This window comes from Primulina huaijiensis, chromosome 8 (genome assembly GCF_012295235.1).
Source record: "Primulina huaijiensis isolate GDHJ02 chromosome 8, ASM1229523v2, whole genome shotgun sequence".
Taxonomy (NCBI): Eukaryota; Viridiplantae; Streptophyta; class Magnoliopsida; order Lamiales; family Gesneriaceae; genus Primulina; species Primulina huaijiensis.
Window position 1 is genome coordinate 3,762,351 of NC_133313.1, and position 24,441 is coordinate 3,786,791.

The 24,441-nt window shown below is 31.5% G+C and overlaps 3 protein-coding genes across 3 annotated transcripts; 1 reads left to right on the plus strand and 2 right to left on the minus strand.

The window, feature by feature from the left end:
- Window positions 1-15,181: 15,181 nt before the first annotated feature.
- Window positions 15,182-17,284, plus strand: LOC140983405 (intracellular ribonuclease LX-like). The gene is made up of 4 exons (XM_073450453.1): window positions 15,182-15,360; window positions 15,933-16,088; window positions 16,353-16,545; window positions 16,874-17,284. Exons 1-4 carry the CDS (start codon window positions 15,259-15,261, stop codon window positions 17,128-17,130), a joined length of 708 nt encoding a protein of 235 aa, XP_073306554.1. The 5' UTR covers window positions 15,182-15,258; the 3' UTR covers window positions 17,131-17,284.
- A 203-nt stretch (window positions 17,285-17,487) lies between these two features.
- LOC140981975 (protein DMP9-like) lies at window positions 17,488-18,377 on the minus strand. The gene has a single exon (XM_073448385.1). The coding sequence runs from the start codon at window positions 18,248-18,250 to the stop codon at window positions 17,579-17,581; it is 672 nt and encodes a 223-aa protein (XP_073304486.1). The 5' UTR covers window positions 18,251-18,377; the 3' UTR covers window positions 17,488-17,578.
- Window positions 18,378-22,539: 4,162 nt separating this feature from the next.
- Window positions 22,540-24,417, minus strand: LOC140982334 (myb family transcription factor PHL8-like). Its single transcript, XM_073448811.1, has 6 exons — window positions 24,044-24,417; window positions 23,827-23,903; window positions 23,681-23,738; window positions 23,510-23,585; window positions 23,345-23,414; window positions 22,540-23,235 (listed from the first exon to the last, which is right to left on the minus strand). Exons 1-6 carry the CDS (start codon window positions 24,174-24,176, stop codon window positions 22,678-22,680), a joined length of 972 nt encoding a protein of 323 aa, XP_073304912.1. The 5' UTR covers window positions 24,177-24,417; the 3' UTR covers window positions 22,540-22,677.
- Window positions 24,418-24,441: the final 24 nt, after the last annotated feature.

Consider the following 24,441-nt stretch of genomic DNA (forward strand, 5'->3'; position numbering starts at 1 on the left):
TTCAATGAGGACGAAGAAAAAAATCGCATAAATTTTTAATTTTTCTTACCGACAATAGGGCCTAAAACACGACATATTTAAAAATAAGAATAATCTGATTATTATCATAATTATTAGTATATGTTTTATAAAATTAAATTTATGAGATCATCTCATGAAAAAAAATTTGTGAGACAATTTGTTTCCCCTGCAAAAAGCCTGGACCTTGAAAGCGTGAATGTGTGGAATATCTACTCCAGAAGAGTTCTTACAATGGTATGTTTTATATTTAAGTAAATATCTCAATTAACTCATCTTCTTAGGTATTGGATATTGGATGTGGATCTTATCTTTGCAATGATTTATGGACCATGACAAGATGTAGGAGGCTTAAGAATGGTGAAACCTTCCTAAGAATAGGCAATGAAGAAAGAGTTGCTATGATGGGCATATGTGATTTTTATTTAGTATTGAACAATAATTTTAAGTTATTTTTAAAAGATGTTTCATTTTTTCCAAATTTGGTTAAAAAAATTGTTTCCATTTCTATGCTTGATAAATATGAAATTTCTTATTATTTTGCTAAAGTTGTTCGTAATATTTACATGAATGAATGTTTGCTTGGAACGTGCAAATTTAAAACGATCTCTATAACTTAAAAATAAAATATATTTCACCTAACAATATCAAATTTAAAATGATTTCAACGACAAACCAAAGAAAACAAGACAATCTTAACCAAACACACACATTGCACTCTAGGCTATGACATATTTTTCAAATAAGGATGCACAAGCTAATTGGATATGATATGTTTGATTTGTCAAACATAAAATCTCTTTATACGTGAGTCATGTCTGAAAAAGAAAAAAATGACCAAAGCCATTTTCTAGGGAAAGTTGAACATGTGCACGATCTATTAGATTTGATCCTTGTAATCTGTGTGACCCGCTAATTGTTAGCACTAAATATGAGCACTATTACTTCATTACCTTTACTATTGAATTCTCGAGGTATGAGTATATGTATTTATAAAATACAAGTTTGAAGCCTTTGAAATATTCAAAGAATACATAGCTAAATTAGAGAAACAATTAGGAAAAAAATATTAAAATACTTCGATCTGATCGAGGTAGAGAATACTTGAGTAATAAATTCCAATACCATCTTAAAGAGAATGAGATTATCTCACAGTGAAATCCTCCTGCCATAACACAGTTGCATGGTGTGTCAGAACATCATAATCGAATGTTGATAGACATGGTTCGATCTATAATGAGATTCACTGGATTACCACCATTCTTTTGATAATATGTGCTTGAGACAATAGTCATGTTGTTTAACAACGTCCATACAAAGGCAGTTGAAAAGACACTAAATGAGATATGAATGGAAAAATCTCCCAAATATTATTATCCTAGAATATGGGTATGCCCTGCATACGTGAAGTAGATAGTGAGAAACAAATTAGATAGTTGATCTAATTTGTGTTATTTTGTGGGATATTCGAATAACTCTGCTGGATATTAATTCTAAGATCCCAAAGAAACAAAAGTATTTGTTTCTAAGAATGTCACGTTCTTAGAGAAGACGTTTCTATTAGATAAAAAATTTGAAACCATAGAACCTGATGATATTCAAGAAACACCCACACTCATATTTTAGAACCTATGCCCCAACAACTAGTCGTATAGTTACACAATCTTAGGAGATCTAAAAAGATCTCAATGCCACTTGTGAGAATAAATTTGCTTCTTGAAGAGGGCCAATTTAGCCCAATCTTAGACATGATCTAAAGAACTTCAAAGAAGCTGTATCAGATGTCGATTTATCCAAATGAATTGAATCCATGCAGAATTAGATGGACTTCACGTATTTGAATCAAGTTTGGCCTTTAGTAGATCTACCTAAGGAATTATTCTCGTAGGATGCAAATGAATTTAATTACAAGAAAAAGCTTGAGACAGATGGGATGGGAATGTAGTGATATTCAAAACTAAACTAGTAGAAAAATGATATACTCAAATAAAAATAATTGATTATGATAAAACATTTTCTCCAATCTCAATGTTCAAGTCCATTAGGATTCTGCTAGCCATAGCTGCATGGTATGACTATTATATATGACAAATAGATGTGAAGACAATGTTCCTTGATGGTAATATTAAGGAAGATATTTACATATCTCAACATGAAGGATTCACATTAGTGATAAGTGAGAATAAGGTATGTAAACTTCAGAAATCGATTAATGGTTTCAAACATGCATCAAGGAGTTGAAACATTAAATTTGATAACATCATCAAAGAGTTTGATTTTGTTAAGAATTATGAGGAACCATATGTATACAAGAAAGTTAGTGAGAGTGCAATAAAATTTCTAATAATTTACGTTGATGATTAGAAATGATGTGGGATTGTTGCAATAAAATAGAATATGGCTAGCTAGTAAATTCTCCATGAAAGACCTGAGTGAAGCATCCTATGTATTAGGGATACAAATCTATATGAAATAGATAAAAGATAATGGTATGGCTCACCTAAGAAACTTATATCGATACTATACTAAGGAGATTATCTATGGAGGAGTCCAAGAGATGATATCTACCAATATATCAAAGCGTGACTCTATCTAAGTATATGTATCCTAAGAATCATGGGGAGATAAAAATCATAACACACATTCCCTATGCGTCTGCTATTGGTAGTATTTTGTATGTATGATATCTACTCGACCTTATATAGCCTTTGCACTGAGTATTGCAATCAGATATCAGGCAAACCCAGGTCCATTGCATTAGAAACCGAGAAAGATATTATTAAGTATTTGAGAAGGACTAAGAATTTATTTATGGTCTATGGGGGTAAATAATTAAATTTGGAGGTCTACATTGACTCTAGATTCCAATCAGACGTAGATGATTCGAAATCAACATTTGAAGTTTATTCAATATCAATGGTGATAATGTCACTTGGAAGAGTTCCAAGAAAGAAATTACAACAGATTCAACCACTGAGGCTGAATACATAGATGCATCAGCTGCAGCAAAAGAGGTTGTTTAGATGAGTAATTTTGTCCAAGAGTTGAGTGTCATTCCAAATGTAGTTGATCCAGTCTTGGTGTACTGCGAAAGCACTGGTGCCGTTGTGCAAGCAAATGAGCCAAGGTCTCATCAACGATCAAAACATATACCGAGGAAGTTGTACATAATCCAAGAGATTTTCGGAAAAGGAGACATATCAGTTGAGAGAGTTGTCTGTGCAGACAACATTGTTGATCCACTTATGAAACCTCTATCAAGACCATTATTTGAAAAGCATCATGAATAAATGTGTTTAAGATCTATGGGAAGTTGGATATAGGGTAAGTGGGAGATTGTTAGAGTAAGTTCCCGACAAGTTAACTTGTGGCTTGGACTTTATTGACTTTTATGTAACGTACAATCTTTATTTTAATAATATTTTATGTTATGAAATTTAATTTATCTGTATACTCATACAAACTGCATAAATAAAGACCTTGAATATACTATGGTATAGTGATGTCGTACATGTCACTTCAATCATAAAACTCATTTTAGCTACCGTATATTCTAAACTCATTCTTTGTCAATTTGACATCATAAAATAATGATAAAAGTTGCTTGAGCTCGAGAATAACATCTGTGATGTTATACACCACATTTCATTGGTATGTGCATGAAGATATCCAGTCATACAGACGAGTGCTCATATGATGAGTCACCGAAAAATCCTCCATCGAACTGTCCAAGTGGTTGTCATTTATCGAGTGGATTAGTCCGCAATTATGGTTATGACCATTAATCCTTTGATCCTTGACAACATAGAATCTCTACGTACAAGTGCCGCACTTTGACTCATTTACCGACTTCGTGAGAGCCATCGAGTGGCGAGATTGAGATAGTTTTGACATACATAGGAGCAGATGCATTGTAGTCAGGTATTCACGCTTATCTACGGGTGTGGATGTCCTATGTGATCTGATTAGTTAATAATGCAATTAATCAGTGACCAGAATACGAGCTAAACTTTTGGGAAAAGTGTTTCACTAGTTTCAAACATGACACCATTATGATTACTCAAAGATACATCACATTATTATCAAATTCATATGCAACTCTCGATATACTAATGTTTACAGATTCAGTCATGATATATATGTTGAAGGGACCTGTTGTACGTTAAACACAACTTATTGGTTCTTGCATGTACTATCAGTGATACTAGAGAATCCATGAGGCGATGTTACTTGATGCTTTTACATGATTCGATGTGTGCAATCGGAACTAAGTTCCTACGTTCTTGTGAACAAGGGGTTGATGTACAAAATGAGGCTAACAAGAATATGCCAGTATAGGAGATAAATGTGGTCTCGAATCACATTAGTTGTGAACCCGTGAGTAACAATATTCCTAAACCATTGAGAATTAAACAAGTATTGGATTTTGTATTCCAGTTGAGATAGCCAAATCCAATGAGTTGAATTTGATGATTAAGTTTGATGGAGATCAAACATACGTATTGCATTTATATTTGGAAGTTGAGAGAGTTAGCATGACTGTTAAATTAGTGAGAGAGTGCAACTACCTAAAATTTACGAAGGAGTTCCGAAATTGACAGCTATAAAAAACGAATCAGTAGAAATTTTGATAATTGGATTTTCACTTTGCATCATTATAACGAGTTTTGTACCCTCCTCACATTGATGATTTCTGATTCTAGATTGAGATTATGATGAAACCACAATAATAGATGGTTTGATAAGTTAAACTTGGAATGTCATAATCAAACAATGACTTGTAGATTTCTAATCATTCAAATCACCAAAGAGGAATTCTAGAATCCAGTGGATGGATAATGGTTTATGATATCCTACCAAACCTCATTCAAAAGTGATAAGATAAACATGAAATATTTGACAAGAGAAAAACTTCTAGTCCTAGAAGGATCCATGTACACTTGAGAGACATTATATGTGATCGAAAGTTAAATTACAAACAACATAATCAAGAAAATCTAGTTTTTCTCTTCATCTCTCTCCTCAAAGTAAGATTTCGGCCACCACCCCTTGGAGAACATCCACATGACTGAAAACCCCATGCCATAGCTGCCCCGCCTCGTCGCCTCTGTGATATTGGCGTAATCTCACCATCTTCTCGAAATTGATTCTCAACGCAAATTTCGTCTATATTTATAGTGCAATCTATACAATGATCAAAGCTTTCAATTGTGAATCCAATTTTTGGAGATTGAAGAAAGATGACTTCTAGTTGATTATTCGTAGGGAGATACAAAAATAGCTATCTTCACTTAAAATGTGGAATATTTGGAGCCAAATGTTTGACGTTAGATGTAAACTTTCAATAAACAGCGTATGGATGGATTTAGAATCATACGACACCTAAGCGTGATTTGTTGTCCAATACAAAATTTTTAAAAACTCGCTGCATCTTGGTGCGAGAAAGCGTTACATCAAAACTAGTGTAATGCTTTAGTTGAGGACATGATGATGAATCAATCAAATAGTGGAATCACAAAAAAGATCTGGATTCCATCTGATTGCACTGAGAAGATTTGTTGGAATATTAACATAGGTTGGTCCATCACTTGTACGTGTTAATATCTGAGAAGGCTGACAAAATTTTTGTATGTTGAGGGACAAATAACTAATCAAAGATACTCGACTAGTGGCATCGACTAAAGCATCTGTCTGCCATTTATCTCTTTCGGAATTTGTAACTGGAATATGGAACTCACTGTATGTGTGGAATCCATTTTCCTCGATTTTGATAGGCTTAGTGGGCATTTGAAACTGCACCACTAGTACTTTGTGGCATAAAATGAACAACGGATTGGATCAGAGTATCGCACGAACCAAACCAAGGTAGGGAAAGGCTTGCTGCAATGATTGGTTATCAATAATTTTGATGCTTCGTTCTTTAAGTTGCACATAAACTACAGATAAAAGGGGTGGCAATACACGTTTCCCACTTTTGGAACTAGGACTTTATCACTTTAAAATGATGGATTATTCTATGCTACACCTGAAGTATTTCTCCTTCTATGATGTGGTCAAATATTAGTCAGTGGATCATTAACATATACGTCAACTTGCATAAAAATGTAAGGGTTCGAAATGATCTAAAGATATTGAAATATGGTGAGAAACAACCCTAAATGATCGTGCAGCTAAACATATCTTTTTGACCATCTTTAGCCACTAAGTGTGTGATATTTAAGAGGCTACAATAATTAGAATGGGACAAAGGAGAAATAAAATACCGTTACATGGCTACGACACCAAGAAACAATTGAAATAACTGCACATTTTCGGCTCCGTGATTGCTTCCGAAGCCAGTTCCTAACTATTCTACAATCATTAAAGCTTCTAAATCTCTAGAACAGAAGGGTGGAGCCAGTTGATCAGCTGCATGTGCAGAGACGGTGTCTCTTTTCAGGCCTTGTACTTGTCTCAAGTCCTGTTATGGATGGGATCTGATCCTCTTGGAGTTCTTCTCTTGCTCGACTGATCTGGATCGAATTTCTTGTTCACCGGCACCTGTTTCTTGTCCAAATCCATGTTGTTTGCATCAACTCCCTCCAGCACGCGAGGATTCTTTGCTACTAGTACTTCAAGGGCGGCTCTTCTTGAGGCGCAAACTTCATGTGGTTGAAACGCTAATAATCCTACACAGATGAATAACATGAAAGCACTATGGAGGTATAGGACCATGTTTTCTTGGGAAATTGAAAATAAAGGACTATGAAATTTATATAACCACTCTATTTTTGGCGAAGTGTTACTATATATTTTCCCATTTCTCCAAATATAATCTTTATAGAATTTGGAGGGAATTTAAGGCATAAAGAACGGAGGGCCCAGAATTCATTCAAGAGTTTTAGATTCATTCCAATCATAAAATCTATGTAGATTTAAGGCTGTAAAAAGGAAGAATCTCATAAGGATGAATAAAGGTGTATGGAACAACACCCTCGAGAAGCTAAGCATCTTTTCTCAGATTTATCCTACATTTGCTTTGCTTTTGTCTTCTCAACAAAGAATCATCCAGTTACTTTGGACTGCCATATCAGCACCTTCCTTGTTATAATTTCATGCAGTTTCTGTGTCTTTACGTTCTAATACATATTCATAATCAATTTAAAAGCAAGGAAAAAGGGTTGGCAGATCTTACCTTAAAAAAAACCAAACATCAACTTTATAAATTAAACGGCATTGAGAGATCTTATAATATCATTTCAAATAAGAAATCATGGTTAATATATATACTCATTGTGTGATTTATTTCTAAAAATATGGTTTCTGTATGTATTGAAATTTGAAATACATGCAAGTGGGCTATTTTTGCAAAGAAAAAAACACATGCAGCAAAACTACCACAAAATGGCTAAGGATAAATTAATGAACTTAGTGTGGCAAGAAAAGACCCTAGATCCTAGAGTCTTGGGTTAGAATTCCACTATCCTCTACACAATTGTATCAACAACAAAATAAAAATAAAAAAATGCCTCAAATTGTAATATAAACTTATTTCTTTTAAGATCTTGTAAATGTATGCATTATAAAATAGAGTAAGTCTTTCGTGAGACGGTCTCACGAATCTTTATATGTGAGACGGGTCAACCCTACTGATATTCACAATAAAAAGTAATACTCTTAACATAAAAAACAATACTTTTTCATGGATGACCCAAATAAGAGATTCAACCCACGAAATTGATCCGTGAGACCGTCTCACAAGAGTTTTTGTGTATAAAATAACCTCAATTTTTGTTCTTTTGTCCTCGGTAATCTTCAAATTTATTTTCGTTATCCCATTTAATTTGTTTTTCTCTTCTTTCAATTTTTTTTTTGTACGAGAACTTATTTTCGCCAAAAACTTTAATAGCTGAATTTTGACAATTTGACATAGTATAAGAACTTGTAAACTACTAAATAACTTGTTGTCCTTAAACATATCAAATTCAAATTTTTTAGTTTATTTTAATCGGAAGTTCATTCAAAGTCTCTTGATCATTAGGAGATATAAGTATTTTTAATGATTTCCCCCATTTTACCATGCAGACCATCTTTTTCTTTGCCTTAGAATTAATTTTTTCAATTGCGAATCTGTTTAAAATGACATGAGAAGAATAAAGACAGTGGTTAGCCATGAATAAACCATCAATTTTCAAATCCAAGGTTGCATTAGGATTTAGTAATCTGAAAATTCATGATTTTGAATTTATTTTCATTGTTAAATAAATTAAATAGAGAAAACTCAAATTCTTGTTTTATTTATTTACACTATATATACATATCATAATGAATTTCAAATGACTCTAATATTATAAGGATCTGAAATTATTTTTATTATATAATTGTAGTGCACTGTGTAAATAAGTAGGATGATGAATTTGATTTTTTTTTCCAGTAAGTTATCTAAACAATGAAAATACGTTTAAACCATGAGTTTCAAATCTTTTCATCCAAACATTAGATTTATCAACTTTCCCATATTTTAAAGTTGGCAAAAACTTGTATGAGACGGTATCACGAGTCGTATTTTGTGATATAGATCTGTTATTTGGGTCATCCATGAAAAAATTTTCCTTTTTATGCTAAGAGTATTACTTTTTATTGTGAATATCAGTAGGGTTGACCCGTCTCACAAATAAAGATTTGTGAGACTGTCTCACAAGAGACCTCCTGTTTAAAGTTTATTTATAATTGTTTTTGTTGGGTCAATTGTGAAACCCACTCGTTTTAATCAATAATGACCATTAGAATAATTTAAGGACATGATTGAAATGATCGAATATATGTCATTCCTCATTAAAAGTAGGCTAATTCCGATACTTAACACCAAATTTTTATTTACGAGATTCGAAAGTGTCTGAACTTTGAGGTTGAAAGGACAACTTTTATGGGTCCAAATTAAACAACCTGGCATTGAAAGCTCACAAACGGACTGATGCTTTGGTTTTTGTTGTGTAATGATCTCTTGGATTTATCTTCTTGAAATTATCGATTCGATTAATATTTATAAAGAAAATTAATATTTTAAATATCAAAAGTAATATTTTTTCATGGATCGAGTTAAGTTGGAGACATTTCTCACAAAATTAACCCGTGAGATAGTCAAATAAGAGTTTTTGTAGTGCTTTTTAATCTTCCAACTTAAATTAGAAGATTGAAATTAGCCAGATAGTTTTCATGTTCCACAACACTTGAAACCACATGATTTTAGAAGTGATTATTATGATTTACTTTTAATTTTTTTTTTACATTAATTACACAATATCCCGGCTATGCATGCAATTCCTAGAGCGATTTAAAAACATGAGTTGATGATAAATAGAATTTTGTGATTGTAGTTTAAGGTATGAGAATTTTTCGAAAGAATGACAAGTTTATATAATGTTATTTATAGAAACAGATTGTAGAATCGTCAAAACGAACCAACAAGTCAGATCAAATCAACCCACAGCCCACACTTGGGCGCGTTGGAAAATTACCAACACAACCAACCTATTTGGCGGGCCAGGCAGAGCAAGGCTACCCGACAGACTTAGAGTATTTTAACAGCTCCAGTAGAGAGTTGTTATACGCTCTATTGGGAGTTATTCTCCATATATATCGACATCATTAATTAAATCATGTGATTCACTAAAATATTAATAGAAGTTGACATCATGTGTTGATGATTAAACACTAAAATTTCTTATCCTGCAGGAAGGTGAGGGGTTTTAGTTCTGGTTTTGGTCTTGGGCTTTGGTTTTAACATGGAAAATAGACCCGAAATCGTTGAACTGAAACCATAAACTTTTGGCTACTAAAAATAATGAACATGAACCGTGAAAATTCGGGACTATACGGAGCCATAACAGACTTATAATGTTTCGTTTGGTTCATGTGATGTGATAAGTGAAGATGTATAATCAAAATGATAAAGAAAAAGAAAGTTGATGATAAATAATGTAGGATGATAAAATATATGGCGTTTGTTATTATTTTAAAACAATAGATTAATTTTGTGTATTATATTACTATTACCAAAATACCCCTACAATCACTAAAGCCTTATAAAGACCAAATTAATAACATATTTTTACATTAATTGGATAATAATTAAATATTTACAAACATGCTTAATAAAATAATATAAGTTAGATAAATTAAATTGATAAATTCAAAATATTATTAGAAATAGAAATAAGAATAATCTGAAACAAATAATTGTTTAATGATATGAAATAAAATATTTTAAAATAATAATAATAAATTCATATGAAATATATAACAGTATAAAATAAACATAATAATAGTATATGTTGTTATTATTTTTTCTTACTGTTTTATTATTAAACCTTTTTAAAAATGTGTACATTTTGTTATATATTGTGAAGTAAAATATCTATTTTTTTAAGCTTAAAAAATCTCTATTTTTAGTATTTTGAAAACTCATTTTCTTTTGTAATTAATTTATCATTTTTTCCTTTCAACCTTAATTTCACATTTTATCTCAAAAAGTAATGAGTTGTTGAAAAACTATAAACAATTACGTCATAGTATAATGGTAATAAACTATTCTAATCATAAACCTGCACAAAGAATCACACCTCCAGAGAGTGAGAAAGCATCACACTCATATTAAATTAAAAATCTTAGCATACATTGACACTTAAAATTATGTGCTTAAAATATCTGTTCTATATTAATTAAATTTTGCCCCTTATTTTTCATTGATTTAAAAGGGACATTATCAATAAATTTTAATTAATAATAAATGGAAAAATAGAGAAAAGCCAGCTATTGGAATCGAACCGATGACCATCGCATTACCGATTTATTTTTTTTTTTTAGCTAAATTGAATTCAAGGAAGAAGATCACTTAAATATTTTGTTTAGGAGAACTAAGTGGCTCACGAGGCGTCCCTCCTGCAGTAGGGTTCCAAACCTTGCCATTTGAATGCCTACTACGATGAAATCGACTCAGTGTACCGTAAACGGAACGGTTAGAAACAAGAACCGTATCCAATAGGTTCGGTTCTAATATCGCCTTTCATTTGGAAAAAAAAAAAAAATCGGTTCTGGAACCATGTTGATACCTAACTAAGATGCTACAAGAGTCACAAAAGAGTGTTCTTAGTTATATATCATATTCTCTTCCATTTTGTTTGGTGTGAGATAATTAATATAAAAAATACAGCTTCTTTGCTTTTTGGTGTGCTTTTGGTTCGCACAAAAACTCTTATAAAACCGTCTCATAAGTCAATTTTGTGAGATACTTTGCTTATATACATCAAGCGAAAGTCCAAACACATCCAACGTTCCTCCATAAGCTACAGCGAAATCAAGCAATTTCGTCTTCCTCGTCGAGCTTCTACTAGCACAATATGTGTCGTCTCCCTAAATTTCAGAAGGCTGTGACTTCTTCTACTTCGTTCAAATGGTGAGTTACTCTTTATTATTTGTTTAAACCAGTTAGGAATATCGACTCAGTTTATTTGTTAATTAACCAATATATTATTAATAACAAAACAATCATATAAGAATGGGGTTTTTGTGGAAAAAATTAATTTCAAAAATAAAATATATGGTGAGGTTTTGTAAAATTAAGACAAAAATGCCACCATAAATGACGATCCGCCACTAATAGTAGCGGACGCTGCAAAAAACGTCCAAGCTGCCATGTGTCCCTGCACATGGTAGCAGATGCTGATTTTTTTTAAAAAATTTTTTCATTATTATTATATTTTTAATTGAATGGACACACATTTTATTAGTAAAATAAGAAGACCACATGCAAAAAAATGAGATTTCAAACCCGAGTTCAAATTTGGAAAAAAAACACTTTAAATGGTGACCAATCAACTGATTTTTTTCCAAAAATATTTATTTATCTTTAAAAAAAATTGAACTTTTTTGTTTAAAAAAAATATTTATTCAGATATATATGTGTTAGTTTAGTTTTTGAAAAAAATATATATGCCAATCCATAAACTTATTTTTTATTTTATTATTACTAATAATATGATTAATAAAAATTTATCATATCCCAAGTCAAACAAAACCCTTAACAATTAAGATAATATTGCTTCTCTGTTATATTTATGTTTCTTTTTTTTCTATTTATCTAGCTATCTATATCTGTCTCATAAAATTAACCCGTGAGACATACTCACGAGAGTTTTTGTTTTTGTTTTTGTTTTTGTTTACGTGAAATCTTGAATTCGACTTGTTCCTTCGAGATGAAAATAAAGTACGCGCGGTTTTGTATTATAAACATAAAGATTGAAAAAATTTCCACGAAAATTAATAAGATATTAAATATGAAGGGTACATCTATATAACTATGAAAGTGGTGCTTGCCCGACTCGAATGTGAATTTAAAAACGACACGATTCTAAACTAGCTACAACATATGTTTCTCAATTTTTTTTCGTTTAATATATACGATCACACGTTTCTAAATTTTCCATTGGTAGTTAATGCCTATTTGATTAAATTTTTTAAAAAATAATGAGGAAATATTCATAAAATCTGACTTTTATAATCTCGGATTCATTTAAAAAAAATGAAATTAGAGCTATTTTGGATTACAACATAATATTTGTACGAATTCAAAGCAGAAGATGATTCAATTATTTATCAATACATTAGGGTTTATCGAGTTTTTAATATATATCATATGTTACAACGTTTAAATGAAATAATAATAATAATTTTAATTTTTTATTACTTTAAATTATTTCATGTTATTTTACGAGTGTAATTAAATTTTATTATAAATTTGAAATACAAGATTACAACATAGGAAAAAAATCAATTGCATACAATTAAAAATAACATATAAATACTAATTCACGAATTTTGGTTGTATTGTATCCATATATAATCGACTAAGTCGGCACGGAGTCGTATCAATGTTTTTTAATCGGGAAATTGGGGATCAGTCCCCAGCCGTCGTTTTTTTAGTGTTAAGTCCCTGGGTACTTTTTTAGTACCACATTTCCATATGAAGTGTACCACATTTCCACATGAAGTGTACCACAATTTGTATGACATAGTACCACAATTTTGTGGGTAGAGAGTGAACCCAAAGAAATGTTTTGATTGGGGATTTTTCACCAACTTCCCCTTTTTTAATTTCAGATTTTTATAATTTTTTAATTAGTAATATTATTTTTAAAATTTTTAAGTCGGACAAGCCATGAAGTTGAGCCTCCCAGCCCACTCCTTTTCCTGGCGCGTGCTTTCCCGCGCCTTGAAAGGGCACATCCACGTTAGTTTGAATATCAAATTGATGTTGTGGATGTGTTTATTGCCGCGCAATTACGTAGCTCGCAATAGTCGCATTTCACTAAAGCGTGCACGCTCACGGGATAGGAAAGCGTGTCGACAAATTAAACTTGTTTCTAACTTCATGCAACGGTCCCCATGTCGTTCACGCCTCGTGCACAAAAAATAAAAAAGTCTATTCGGGTGGATTAGGTCGAATTGAGCAATAGTATTATTCAAAAATTGCTCAATCTGAACCGAATCAACTCGATCAGCCCGATTAACCCGATTTTGAATTTTTTTAAAGAAAATTAAAAAAAATATATTTTAATTTAAACACATAATAACAAAATCTCCCTCATATATATGATTTAAAATTGAAAGTCTAATTGCAGAAAAATAAAATATATTTACTAAATCAAATAAAAAATTGTTTAAAAAATAAAAAAATATTCAAAATAAATAATAAATATGAAAATTTATGATATAAATATATAATAAATATTTTTTAGACAAACAATATATAAAAATCTAGAAAATATTTATAGACAATATTTATTAATTATTACACAAACACCTAAGTTTAACTAAATAAAGAACCAAAATTAGAATTATGACAATTTACTTGACTAATTTTTTTTAAGTTTCTCTAATTTAATTTATCTCGGTATTATTAAATAGTAAGATAAACGAAAAAGGGATTTTCCAAGTTTTTCATTCAAAATGAATTAATTAATTCATCAATAAAATGCATATGGAACTTATCATGAACAGAGGTGGTCGGTACGGTATACCGTACCGAAATTTTGAATACCGTATCGAAAATATCGATATGAGAAAAATGATACCGTTACTTTACTGAATTTTTGGTATACCGAAAAGTCAGCACGGTATCGGTAAAATACAATCATACCTAAAATATATATAAAAAAATTTATTCTCTTGTAATTTCAAGGCCAATGATTACCAATACTAAACAAATCCCTCAAGACAGTCAAAGAGACTAGGAAAGATATATACAAAATAAATCCATAAAGACAATAAATATCAACCGCAACATATGTCTGGAGATCCAAGACATCAATTAACATCAATAAATTTTAACCGCAACATGTGCGACTTCTTCATCCATTATCTTTGCAACAATGTCTGAGGTCCTGTGATTTCTGAAGCCTGTCAGCCTTTCAACAAGTCAAGGCTCAGCATCCAGTCCTCTAGCTAGATGTAAGATTAGGCTATATGGATAAGACTTCTCGACAGTTTAAATTCTCAACTATGAGTCGAGTTGCTTCACTGAACTTTGATTTAGACTATTTCAACATGATGAGTCCAAATTGAAGTTAAATTCTTTATTTTGGTACGGTATCGATATATATCGTTTTATACCCAAAAAAATATATTTTTTAATTTATATATATTATTTCGGTATTTCGGTATATATCGAAAATTTCAAATTCCATACCGTTTCCATATCAGAAATTTCGGTATCGGTACCATACCGTACCGAAAATTTCGGTATATCAAAAATTTCGATAAATTCGGTATTTTTCAGTATTACGGTAACCTCGGTATACCGAAAATTCGATATTTTTTCCAACCCCTAATCATGAACCTTAATTATTATAAATATTAACTATAATTTTAATATAAATGGTGGGAGAAACTAAAGAACGCGTTGGCCGTTGTCTTCTTTAATTTGACATAGGCTTGTAATTTAAATAACTTTTATATGATTAATTAATAGAAAATCACTCACACATACACATATATATAGTTTTGATATATTGTTGCACACCTTTCATTTACGATGAAGTGACACTCAACTATTGATTGTTATAAANTACTTCGTATATTCCATTAATTGAATTCGAAAACTTTGCTTATACATAAAAACTAGCGACCTACGTACCTTTATATAAATGATATGCTTGCATTACACAACAATATCAACATTCAATCAGGCAAACTTCTTGGGAGATGGAATTCAAGAATTCAGTGTTCATCAAGATCTTCATTTCATTATGTCTATCAATTTTTTGTTCTTCACAGGATTTTGACTTCTTCTACTTCGTCCAACAGGTTAGCTCTCGCCTTCAAATTAATATATGTTTGAAAGTCGTTACCCTTTCTTTGTGGTTCGACACAACATGATTTGGCAACCATAACATACGTGACGACTTCGAAGGAATGATTGAAATATTATGCTTGTATGTTTTAAAATATTCGAGTTTATACGATGATATCAAACATGTGGACTCCTTAAGATAAGATATTCAATCGTATACAAGCCTGAAGTTTTTTTTTGGCTCAATTGAAGTATATAGATTCCATGGATCTATGCATGCATGTTCAACTAGACATTACCGACTGATCGTATCTCGGAAATAATAGCCCTAGATATGAATTATCACGCAGCACTTAAATAATCTCATTGGCACTGCGTGACTCATAGTTGAGATGATGAATGATGCATAATATAAAGATAATAAATCAATATACTTAGACAAGACAACGATACATGACATAAATTTTTTTTTAGAAATCGAGTCTAGTATAATCAATCAATTTTTATTCTCTAAACTAAAAATTGGCTTAATTTGTAATAATTTGTAAGAATGTAAATCGAAATGATGGTATTATTTCGCGGGCAGTGGCCAGCTTCTTACTGCGACTCGAGACACAGTTGCTGCTATCCTACAACTGGAAAACCTGAGGAAGATTTCAGTATACATGGCCTGTGGCCCAATTACGACGATGGGAAATGGCCATCCAATTGTCAACGCCAGAGTTCACTCGACCAATCACAGGTAATCCTATGCTACATGAAAGAGTCATCATGTAAACTTATTATGTCACCTAGCTAGCTAATTCTTTGTCATCGTAATTAATTATTTTATGTTATTAAATTTTAGTTTTAGTCTACTATCTTTATTTGTTTTTCGACCTGCAATTTTAATCAATTTTTCTGTGTCGCGTGGACATATACAGTGCCACATATTTGGAAAAAAGATTAAAGTTCTCTATGTGATGATTTTATCATCCTAATTCATTAATTAATGTGAAATGAACAGATATCAGATCTGTTGAACGTAATGCACAAGGATTGGCCAACCCTTGCATGCCCAAGCGCCGATGGGATAAAATTCTGGGGACATGAGTGGAAGAAACATGGAACATGCAGCTCCCTCGATCAGCATACATATTTTCAAGTTGCCCTTGACTTCAAGAAAAGAGCCAACTTGCTTCAAATCCTTGGAAATGCAGGTGAGATTCTTTGTTTATACCAGCGATTCTTGGAATGATTAATACGTGTATATAATATACCTTGGTGTGTGGTTAGGAGATCGATGCTCGACGTAGAAATTGTAATTTATTAATTTTTTAAAAAATAAGTGTAACATTTAAAATTGAGTACTAAATCACCATGCGATATAGAACTTTAGATTGAATACATGGTAACATGTCGTAGGTCATGTAAATTGAATTAGCCCTTATATATTAAATCCTAAATGATTTTGAAATATCTAAGATGATACGTACATTTGAATATCGTACAAGTATGTTAAGTAACAAAAATGTAAATTTGCCGCAGGAATTCGACCTGGAAAATTTTACAGTATGAAAAGTATGAAGCAAGCAATCGAAGACGGGGTCGGATACACTCCATTCATAGAATGCAATATAGATTTCTCAGGAAATCACCAGCTTTTCCAAGTTTATATGTGTGTGGATTCCTCAGCTTCAAGTTTCATACAGTGCCCAGTTTTCCCACATGGAAGATCATGTGGTTCTCATATTGAGTTCCCTTCTTTTTCTGACCAATCAAATATTTCGCATGATGAATTATGATCAAATACATACGTATATATGATCAAAATATTTACGTATATTTGATCAAATATTTACGTACATATATTACATTCATTATTCTAGTATATATAATATGATCTCTTGTACGTGGGTTGTAATATAAATAAACAGTTTCCACACATTAATTATAGTGGCTTTATTTATGTATTTTTTTCTTTGTTTGTTTGTTCTTTATATAAGCTAACAATTCGAAACTTATAAAGGCATAATTAGAAAAAGTAGCAGTAACTTAATTTTTTTATTTCAAACAAATTCTATATTAAAATTGAATTAAATAGTGTACATATGTCTTCAATCATGGGAAATTGAAATCTTAATTATATATAATTGGGAAAAATCAATAAATAAATCAAGAAAAGACATTAATTCTTTGATAAATTTCAGGATTAGGACAAGAAAAGTAAATAAATTAATCCGTAACTTATAATTAGGCAGCTACACAACCAATTCCATATCTGGTGGTGGGAAAGACAAGAAACAAGCCACTGCAAATTATCCCCACCATCAATGGAAAACTTTGCATCACTTCTCCCAACTCCTCCGCATGGCCGGGAAACAAACACCCGGTGACCCGATGATCCGACAAAGCGATCGCCAAGAATACAAGCGAAGACATCATGGCATGAACAAAATCACTAAATCCAACCTTAAATTTCTCTTCTTTGGGCACTGCCACGTCCAACCCAGTCTTGAAAACAGCCAACCCTTTCGGAGTCACAAACCCGTAGTACAGTTTTCCGTCTTGGCCGCGGAACGAATCGGTGAAATGAAAGAAGAAGCAAGAAAGGGTGCATAGGATTAGTAAAGCGTGGATCATCATGGTTGTCACATGGGAGCATTCCCCGGTGGAGTAGATTGATGGGAGCACCATTTCGAAGGTGAGGAGGGTTCCGGTGGGGAGGAAGTTAGCAAGCAACGACGTTTTCGATAGCGTTTTCTGGACGCCGCTGGCCATTGCCCTTCTTTTCCGTCCACCGGAGGGGAGAGGATTTTCCATTGCGGTTGGGGGTGGCGGCGACGAAGGGTAGAGGCCCGGAGGGTCGAGTTGCGACGATGTTTCGTAGATTTTGATACCTAGAGTCTCCGTTGAGTTCTCCATGTTCGAAAGTGTTTCGAGTTTCGGTTTTCGAGATGGTCAGAGGGATCGAAGCATGGAATATTTCTGTTGTTGAATCAATTCTTTAGGATGAATTATAGAGCGGTTATAAAGACAAACCAACTGTAAATTTAAAATTTGAACCGTTAGTTGGACTTGTCGCGGGAACGGTTGCGAAGCTTCAGGTGTTTTGGAAATATCACCTAGCCCCTGTAGTTTCCAAAATTACACGATTCTCCATCTTTTGGTGTCCCCCTTAAAAATTTCTACCAAAATTACTTGTTTTCTACGTATCGAAAATAAATTGAATTTTTGTTTTAAAAAATACTTAACGGTAAGTTCAAAAGTTCCCCAGCCATGAAATTTCAATATAACTATATTTTATTGAATGGAGTAATATCTATTTGATTACAAAAATATTGATATCTATACTATATATTTTAAGTTTGAGACATTTAGTGTCATGATCTGTTTTAATAATAACTAGTTATTATGCACACGCGATGCGTGTGTATCATATTTTTTATCATTATTGATGGACTAAAGTGAAATTTGACAAATTATGGAGGGACTAAATTGATATTTGAATTGTTAAAATAAAAAAAAAAAACAAAAAAACAAAAGCGTAATATTAATATCATATAAGGGTAAAATTAAAAAAAAAAAACAAAAGTGTAATATCCTCTTTAGGTAGTTATATCATGTCCTCACACTTAATATAATAGTATAGATATATATTAATAAAATGTTAAAATTTTAATGCAAATCACATGTAGCTCTGTACGTAGATAGAGCATTTGTTTTCTAAACATTAAGTTGTAGATTCAATTTCGAGTTTTTTCCTTTCTTTTTTATTTATTTATTTTTTAAATTTATATATCAAAATTGCACTGTAATCCCTCACTATTTCTTATAATTATATTTTGATCCTCATTTAAATATAAATCAAATGAATTATAAAAAAATATGTGTGCATCAATGCGCTAGTTTAAGTAACGTCACGAATAGTGCATCCAGAAATATGCAATGAATGTAGGGATGTCAATTCGAATTGAGTGGGTCTCACGTGAGATCGTCTCACGGATCTTAATCTATGAGACGGGTCAACCCTACCCATATTCACAATATAAAGTAATACTCTTAGCATAAAAAGTAATACTATTTCATGGATAACCCAAATAAGAGATCCGTCTCACAAATACGACCCGTGAGACCGTCTCACACAAGTTTTTGCCATTTGAATTAGTCAGGTCGAGTTGAGCAATAATATTATTCAAAAATTGCTCAACCCGAACCGAACCCGAATCAACCTGATTTTGAAATTTTTTTAAGGAAAATTAAATAAAGTAAAAAAAATAATAATAAAATTTTAATTTAAACAGATAATAAAAAAAATCACTCATATATATGATTTAAATTTGAAAGTCTAATTGTAGAAAAATAAAATATATTTATTAATTAAATCAAATAAATAAATAAAGTATATATGATCCATTTTACAATTAATGGGGATATCTAAAGACGATTCCTGCATTAAAGGCCGGATATTAATATCTGTTTCGATATATATTTTGTTAATTTTAATTTCAAAGATACACTTTATTAGATTCTGATTTTAAAAATTGAGAGAAGTTTTTTCTTGGCATTTCCAAAGATGCAGCATGCAATTGTACATAAATACGATAACATTTTTTTAACTAACGCATTGATGCACGCAATATTTTTTATAAATTCATTAGGTTTATATTTAAATGATGATCAAAATGTAATTATAATAAATAGTGAGAGATTATATCATAATTTCGATATATGAATTAAAAAATAAATAGGAAAAAAAACCCAAGTAGTAATTCAACCTACAACTTAATAATTACACTATGTTTGGATGCTTAAAAAATGGAATTTGGATTTAGAGAAAGAATTAGATTTGGAATTGGATTTTGAAATCTTGGATTTAGAATTTCATTTGGTGTTTGGTTTGAAATTTAAAAATGATATTTAGAAATCCATATCTTGTTTGAAGAAAAAAGTTTTGAATTTGAAAATTTAAAATTTTACTAAAGTAACATATGATCTTTTACATAAATCATTTTTAAATCATATTATTCACATTATTAGAAAACCAAAAACTTAAAAATTAATAATATCATATATTTTCATATACAATTTCAGTTATATATTTGTGTTATACAAACTACATAAACTTTTATATAAATAATTAACTATTGTTAGCAAAAACAAAATAAATTAGTAAAATAAAATAATCAAACACAAAATATAAACATTCAAATTTAAATTCAACGAAATAAATTATTTCAAATTTAAATATTCAATTATATCATAATTTTATAAATAGAAAACAAATTATTATTATAGAATAAAGAATTGTTCAATCTTCATGACAACTAGAGTAGATATTAAGGATAAAATATGAAAAATAAAAAATTAATCAATTCAACAGTGAATCTAACCAGGAATCACATCTTAATTTTTATTATACCAAATCAAGTCATTATTAAATCTTAAGATGAATTGTCCATTTTCCATGACAGCCAACAAAGGCGGTCATCATGTAGAAGTCCCAAGAAAAAATCAGCTGCAGTCAGAAAATCATTTGCTGTAAAGACGAAATTTTTATAAACTCCATTCAGTTTTTTCAATTCAATGTATATCTCTTGACAACGACTTTTACTCTAACATGTATTGCAGCTATTTGCTAAAAAAAGAAGTTAGATTTAAAATTTAAACTTTAAAGGGTAGGCTAAATTATTTTTGTATATAGAATGTGAATTTAATTTATTATCTATAAGTATTATGTTCGAAAAATAAAATATATATATTGATATTGTAAATTATCAATAAAATCGAAAAAAACATGTGTAATATATATAGTTCGATTTTATAAAATTAAATAATTTCATGAAAATATAATATGTTTTTTTTTAAAAAAACTATATGTGTATTATTTTGAGCTTTGTTGGTCGATAAACATAAAACAAATCGTATTTTATCTGAACAAACTAATTATGCCATCATCCAACCAATTCAACATTTTTAAAAAGCTTTTCTTTACATTTACTCGTTAAAAAATGATTGAAAGTCGAGTTTCAATAAACAGCTACAAATAAAAGTTTTAAATATAAATATCTAAAAAAGAACAAGAGCAAAGCTAAAATGTAAAATAAACCTGATTGACCATTATAATAAAGAATCCAACGAATTGACGATAGAAGATGTATGTTGTGGTTGCTGAAGGTGAATGGTAGAAAAATAATGAAGGATTGTGAATAGAAGAAAAATGATGTGAAGAGAAATAGAAAGGATACAATTGAGAATTAAAATAAATATTTGAATGAGTTTTATTTGCTTAAAATCTAAATCCTATCAAATCTTATCAAATATTAAGAGATTTGAGCCAACACAATAAAAGCCCAGCAAATCTCATGGAATTTTTCAAAATCTGATTTTTTTTTAAATTCCGTGAAACCAAACAGTAAAAACTGGATTCACAAATCCAAATCCCATCAAATCCAAACTTCCAAACATAGTGTTAAGAAACGAAAACTCTATCCACAGAGTTGCATGTGATTTACATTAAAGTTTGAAGCCATGTACATAAGAAGAGTGAATAAAATTCTACCTATTTTTATGCAAGCATTTTAAAAAACATTTAAATATCAATTTTTGGTGTGATATCTTGAACCTTTGTGGAAGAGTATCGCCAGTATCTACGGAGAGTGAAAAACAAACCGCATAAACTGCTAATCCAGATAATGGAAGAATTGCTTTATCAGGAACTTGGATTGCTCGCAGATCTTTTCACAGTAAATTTTGGTGCAAGAAACTTGAAATTAAATAAGAGATTGGGGGGAAAATGTCAAAGCAAAATCTTCATTACCTCAAACACAAAGGAGGTTTTCCAAATCAAGAAACTGATTTAAACACGATTGAATCTAAATAGTTCACCTCATCTAACCAAGGACCTGATTGCTGGTAAAAGGAAAAGACGAATGTCGTGAAATTTGCGTGAGAGAACAAAAAAAAAAACCTTTAATCTTCCCAGGCCGTTGTGTACGAAGTCTCTCGATCTGCTAATGATTTCTCCTTGAGTTTTGTCAGTTTTCTCCTAGAATGATTTCTATGCTAAAGTATTTCCGTTGAAGGAAAATCGAGGGCGAGGAGGAGGGGGAAAACTGCTACATGACGGGACAACGGCTATCTTTCGGGCATGCACTGAATAAAGTTTCGGGCTTATTATAATAACATGTAAACTATGTTATTAGGATACAAATATTTGTAAGTGTAGCGCCTTTTAACATATACTCCACAAAGTAACAGTTTTATATATCCAAGAACATACATAAATACACCGAGCATTATATTCTTCGGATCATATCTAACCAATTATATTTTTACAACACAAACACTGATTATTCATTAAAGAGTTCACTCCCCTGGCAGTTCAAGTCTATGGCTTCTGTGCCGGAATCAAAATTATTCAAAGATTTGCAATTCAAATCGATCAACAGATCATGCTCAGTCGTATTGGTTCTGCTCCGTTTCTTGCTGCTGCATTCATTTGGCGATCCACTCTTATCCGTTGGATGCATTTCCATTAGCAAAAGCTCGACAGAATTTCTCTTCCCTTTATTAGTTTTTCCATTTTCGACCTTACAATGTGTTCCTTCCATCCTGTCTGAGCTCTCAGAAGATGTTACCGAGCTTTCGAGTGATGATCTATTATGTACTGATGGTTTTCGTGAAGCGTTTCTTGGATTCAAGCCTTCGCTCTGTGTCAAGAATGAGATTGAGGAACTTTGACAACCGGAATACTCCACCATTGAAACTAGTTCCGAAAGTTGAGCTTTCGCGTACTCCACTTCAATGGAACAAGAACTGTATCCTGTAAGCGCTTCTTGCGCCTTTTTTAGGACCGTTTGTAGGTACTTCCCTTGCGCTTCGATTCTTAGCTGCAAATGTCTTTGCACCTAAAATAGTTTTAGATATGATCAATTTTCGCATGTGGGATGAAGCTTGAATAGGATTATCAGTCGATATGATATATATATTGTCCTAACAACTTGCAAACCTTGTTACCTCTATTTGTTCATGTAATTTCCTCTGCACCTCCATTTGCATTTGTAAAGTCTCGGATATCTCCATATTTCTGATTAAACACAACCCTTATTTAAAAATTCATTCTTTGTGTTTTTCCTATCAAAACATCGAAAAATCTTGAAGAATTTATTCAAAAATTATTACTCATTAGTCTGCTGACGTGCACCATCACAAATCATGCCTGTAATCAAATGATCATTTCTCTGAGTTTCACGATGATCTGAATTCAAAACGAGATATAAATCATAATCCATTAATTTTCTAAAATAATTTCATGATACTAATTAGCATCACATATTAAGCAATGTTGCATACTTTCTTGTTTGATTTGGTGGCAATTCTGTAACTGCTGACTTCTTCCGAGCCTGTATTTCTGTAGCTCAATGCATTAACTCATTCAAGATTAACCTTTCTTGAAACAAATCGAGAAAGAATTCGGCATGAAACGGCAATAACATTACCTGCAAATGGCTCTTGAGATGATACAAAGTGAGTCCATGAATTCCCATCGCCCTCATCAAAGATTTTGGTGTAGCCTCTGCATTTCAAAATATAATTATATCTCTGATATCAAAATATGTGGTATATATCAGTAACATGCAGCGGCAAAGACCGTAAGTGGAAAATAGGGATATTAAACATTTAATCCTGAAAAATAGAAGAAGCTATATACTCAACTCTCTGTACCACCAAGCTCATCGACAGCATCGATGAACCGTTGATGTAATTCTTGAGTCCATTTCAATCTCGGCTTCGCATCACTTGATAGAACCAAGTTCATTTCTTTAGTTTGATCATTTTGAGGAGACATATCTGTTTGTTTGGAAAGAATAAGGTTTTGTGGAGTTTGATCATAGGTATAAGGATGTTTGTTTTTCTTGTTTTATAAGAGATTTTTAGCCTCACACCTTATAAGGAAACACGAGTGGGGCTACGCCTGGGGAAGAATATATTCTTCCCTGAGCCGTGGTCCTCCATTTCTCCCATTTTCCCATTTCATATCAAACTTTATTTTTTCTGTTTACAACTCTTTTTTTTTTTTTTTTTTTTTTTTTTCTTTTAAAGGGGGGTGGGAT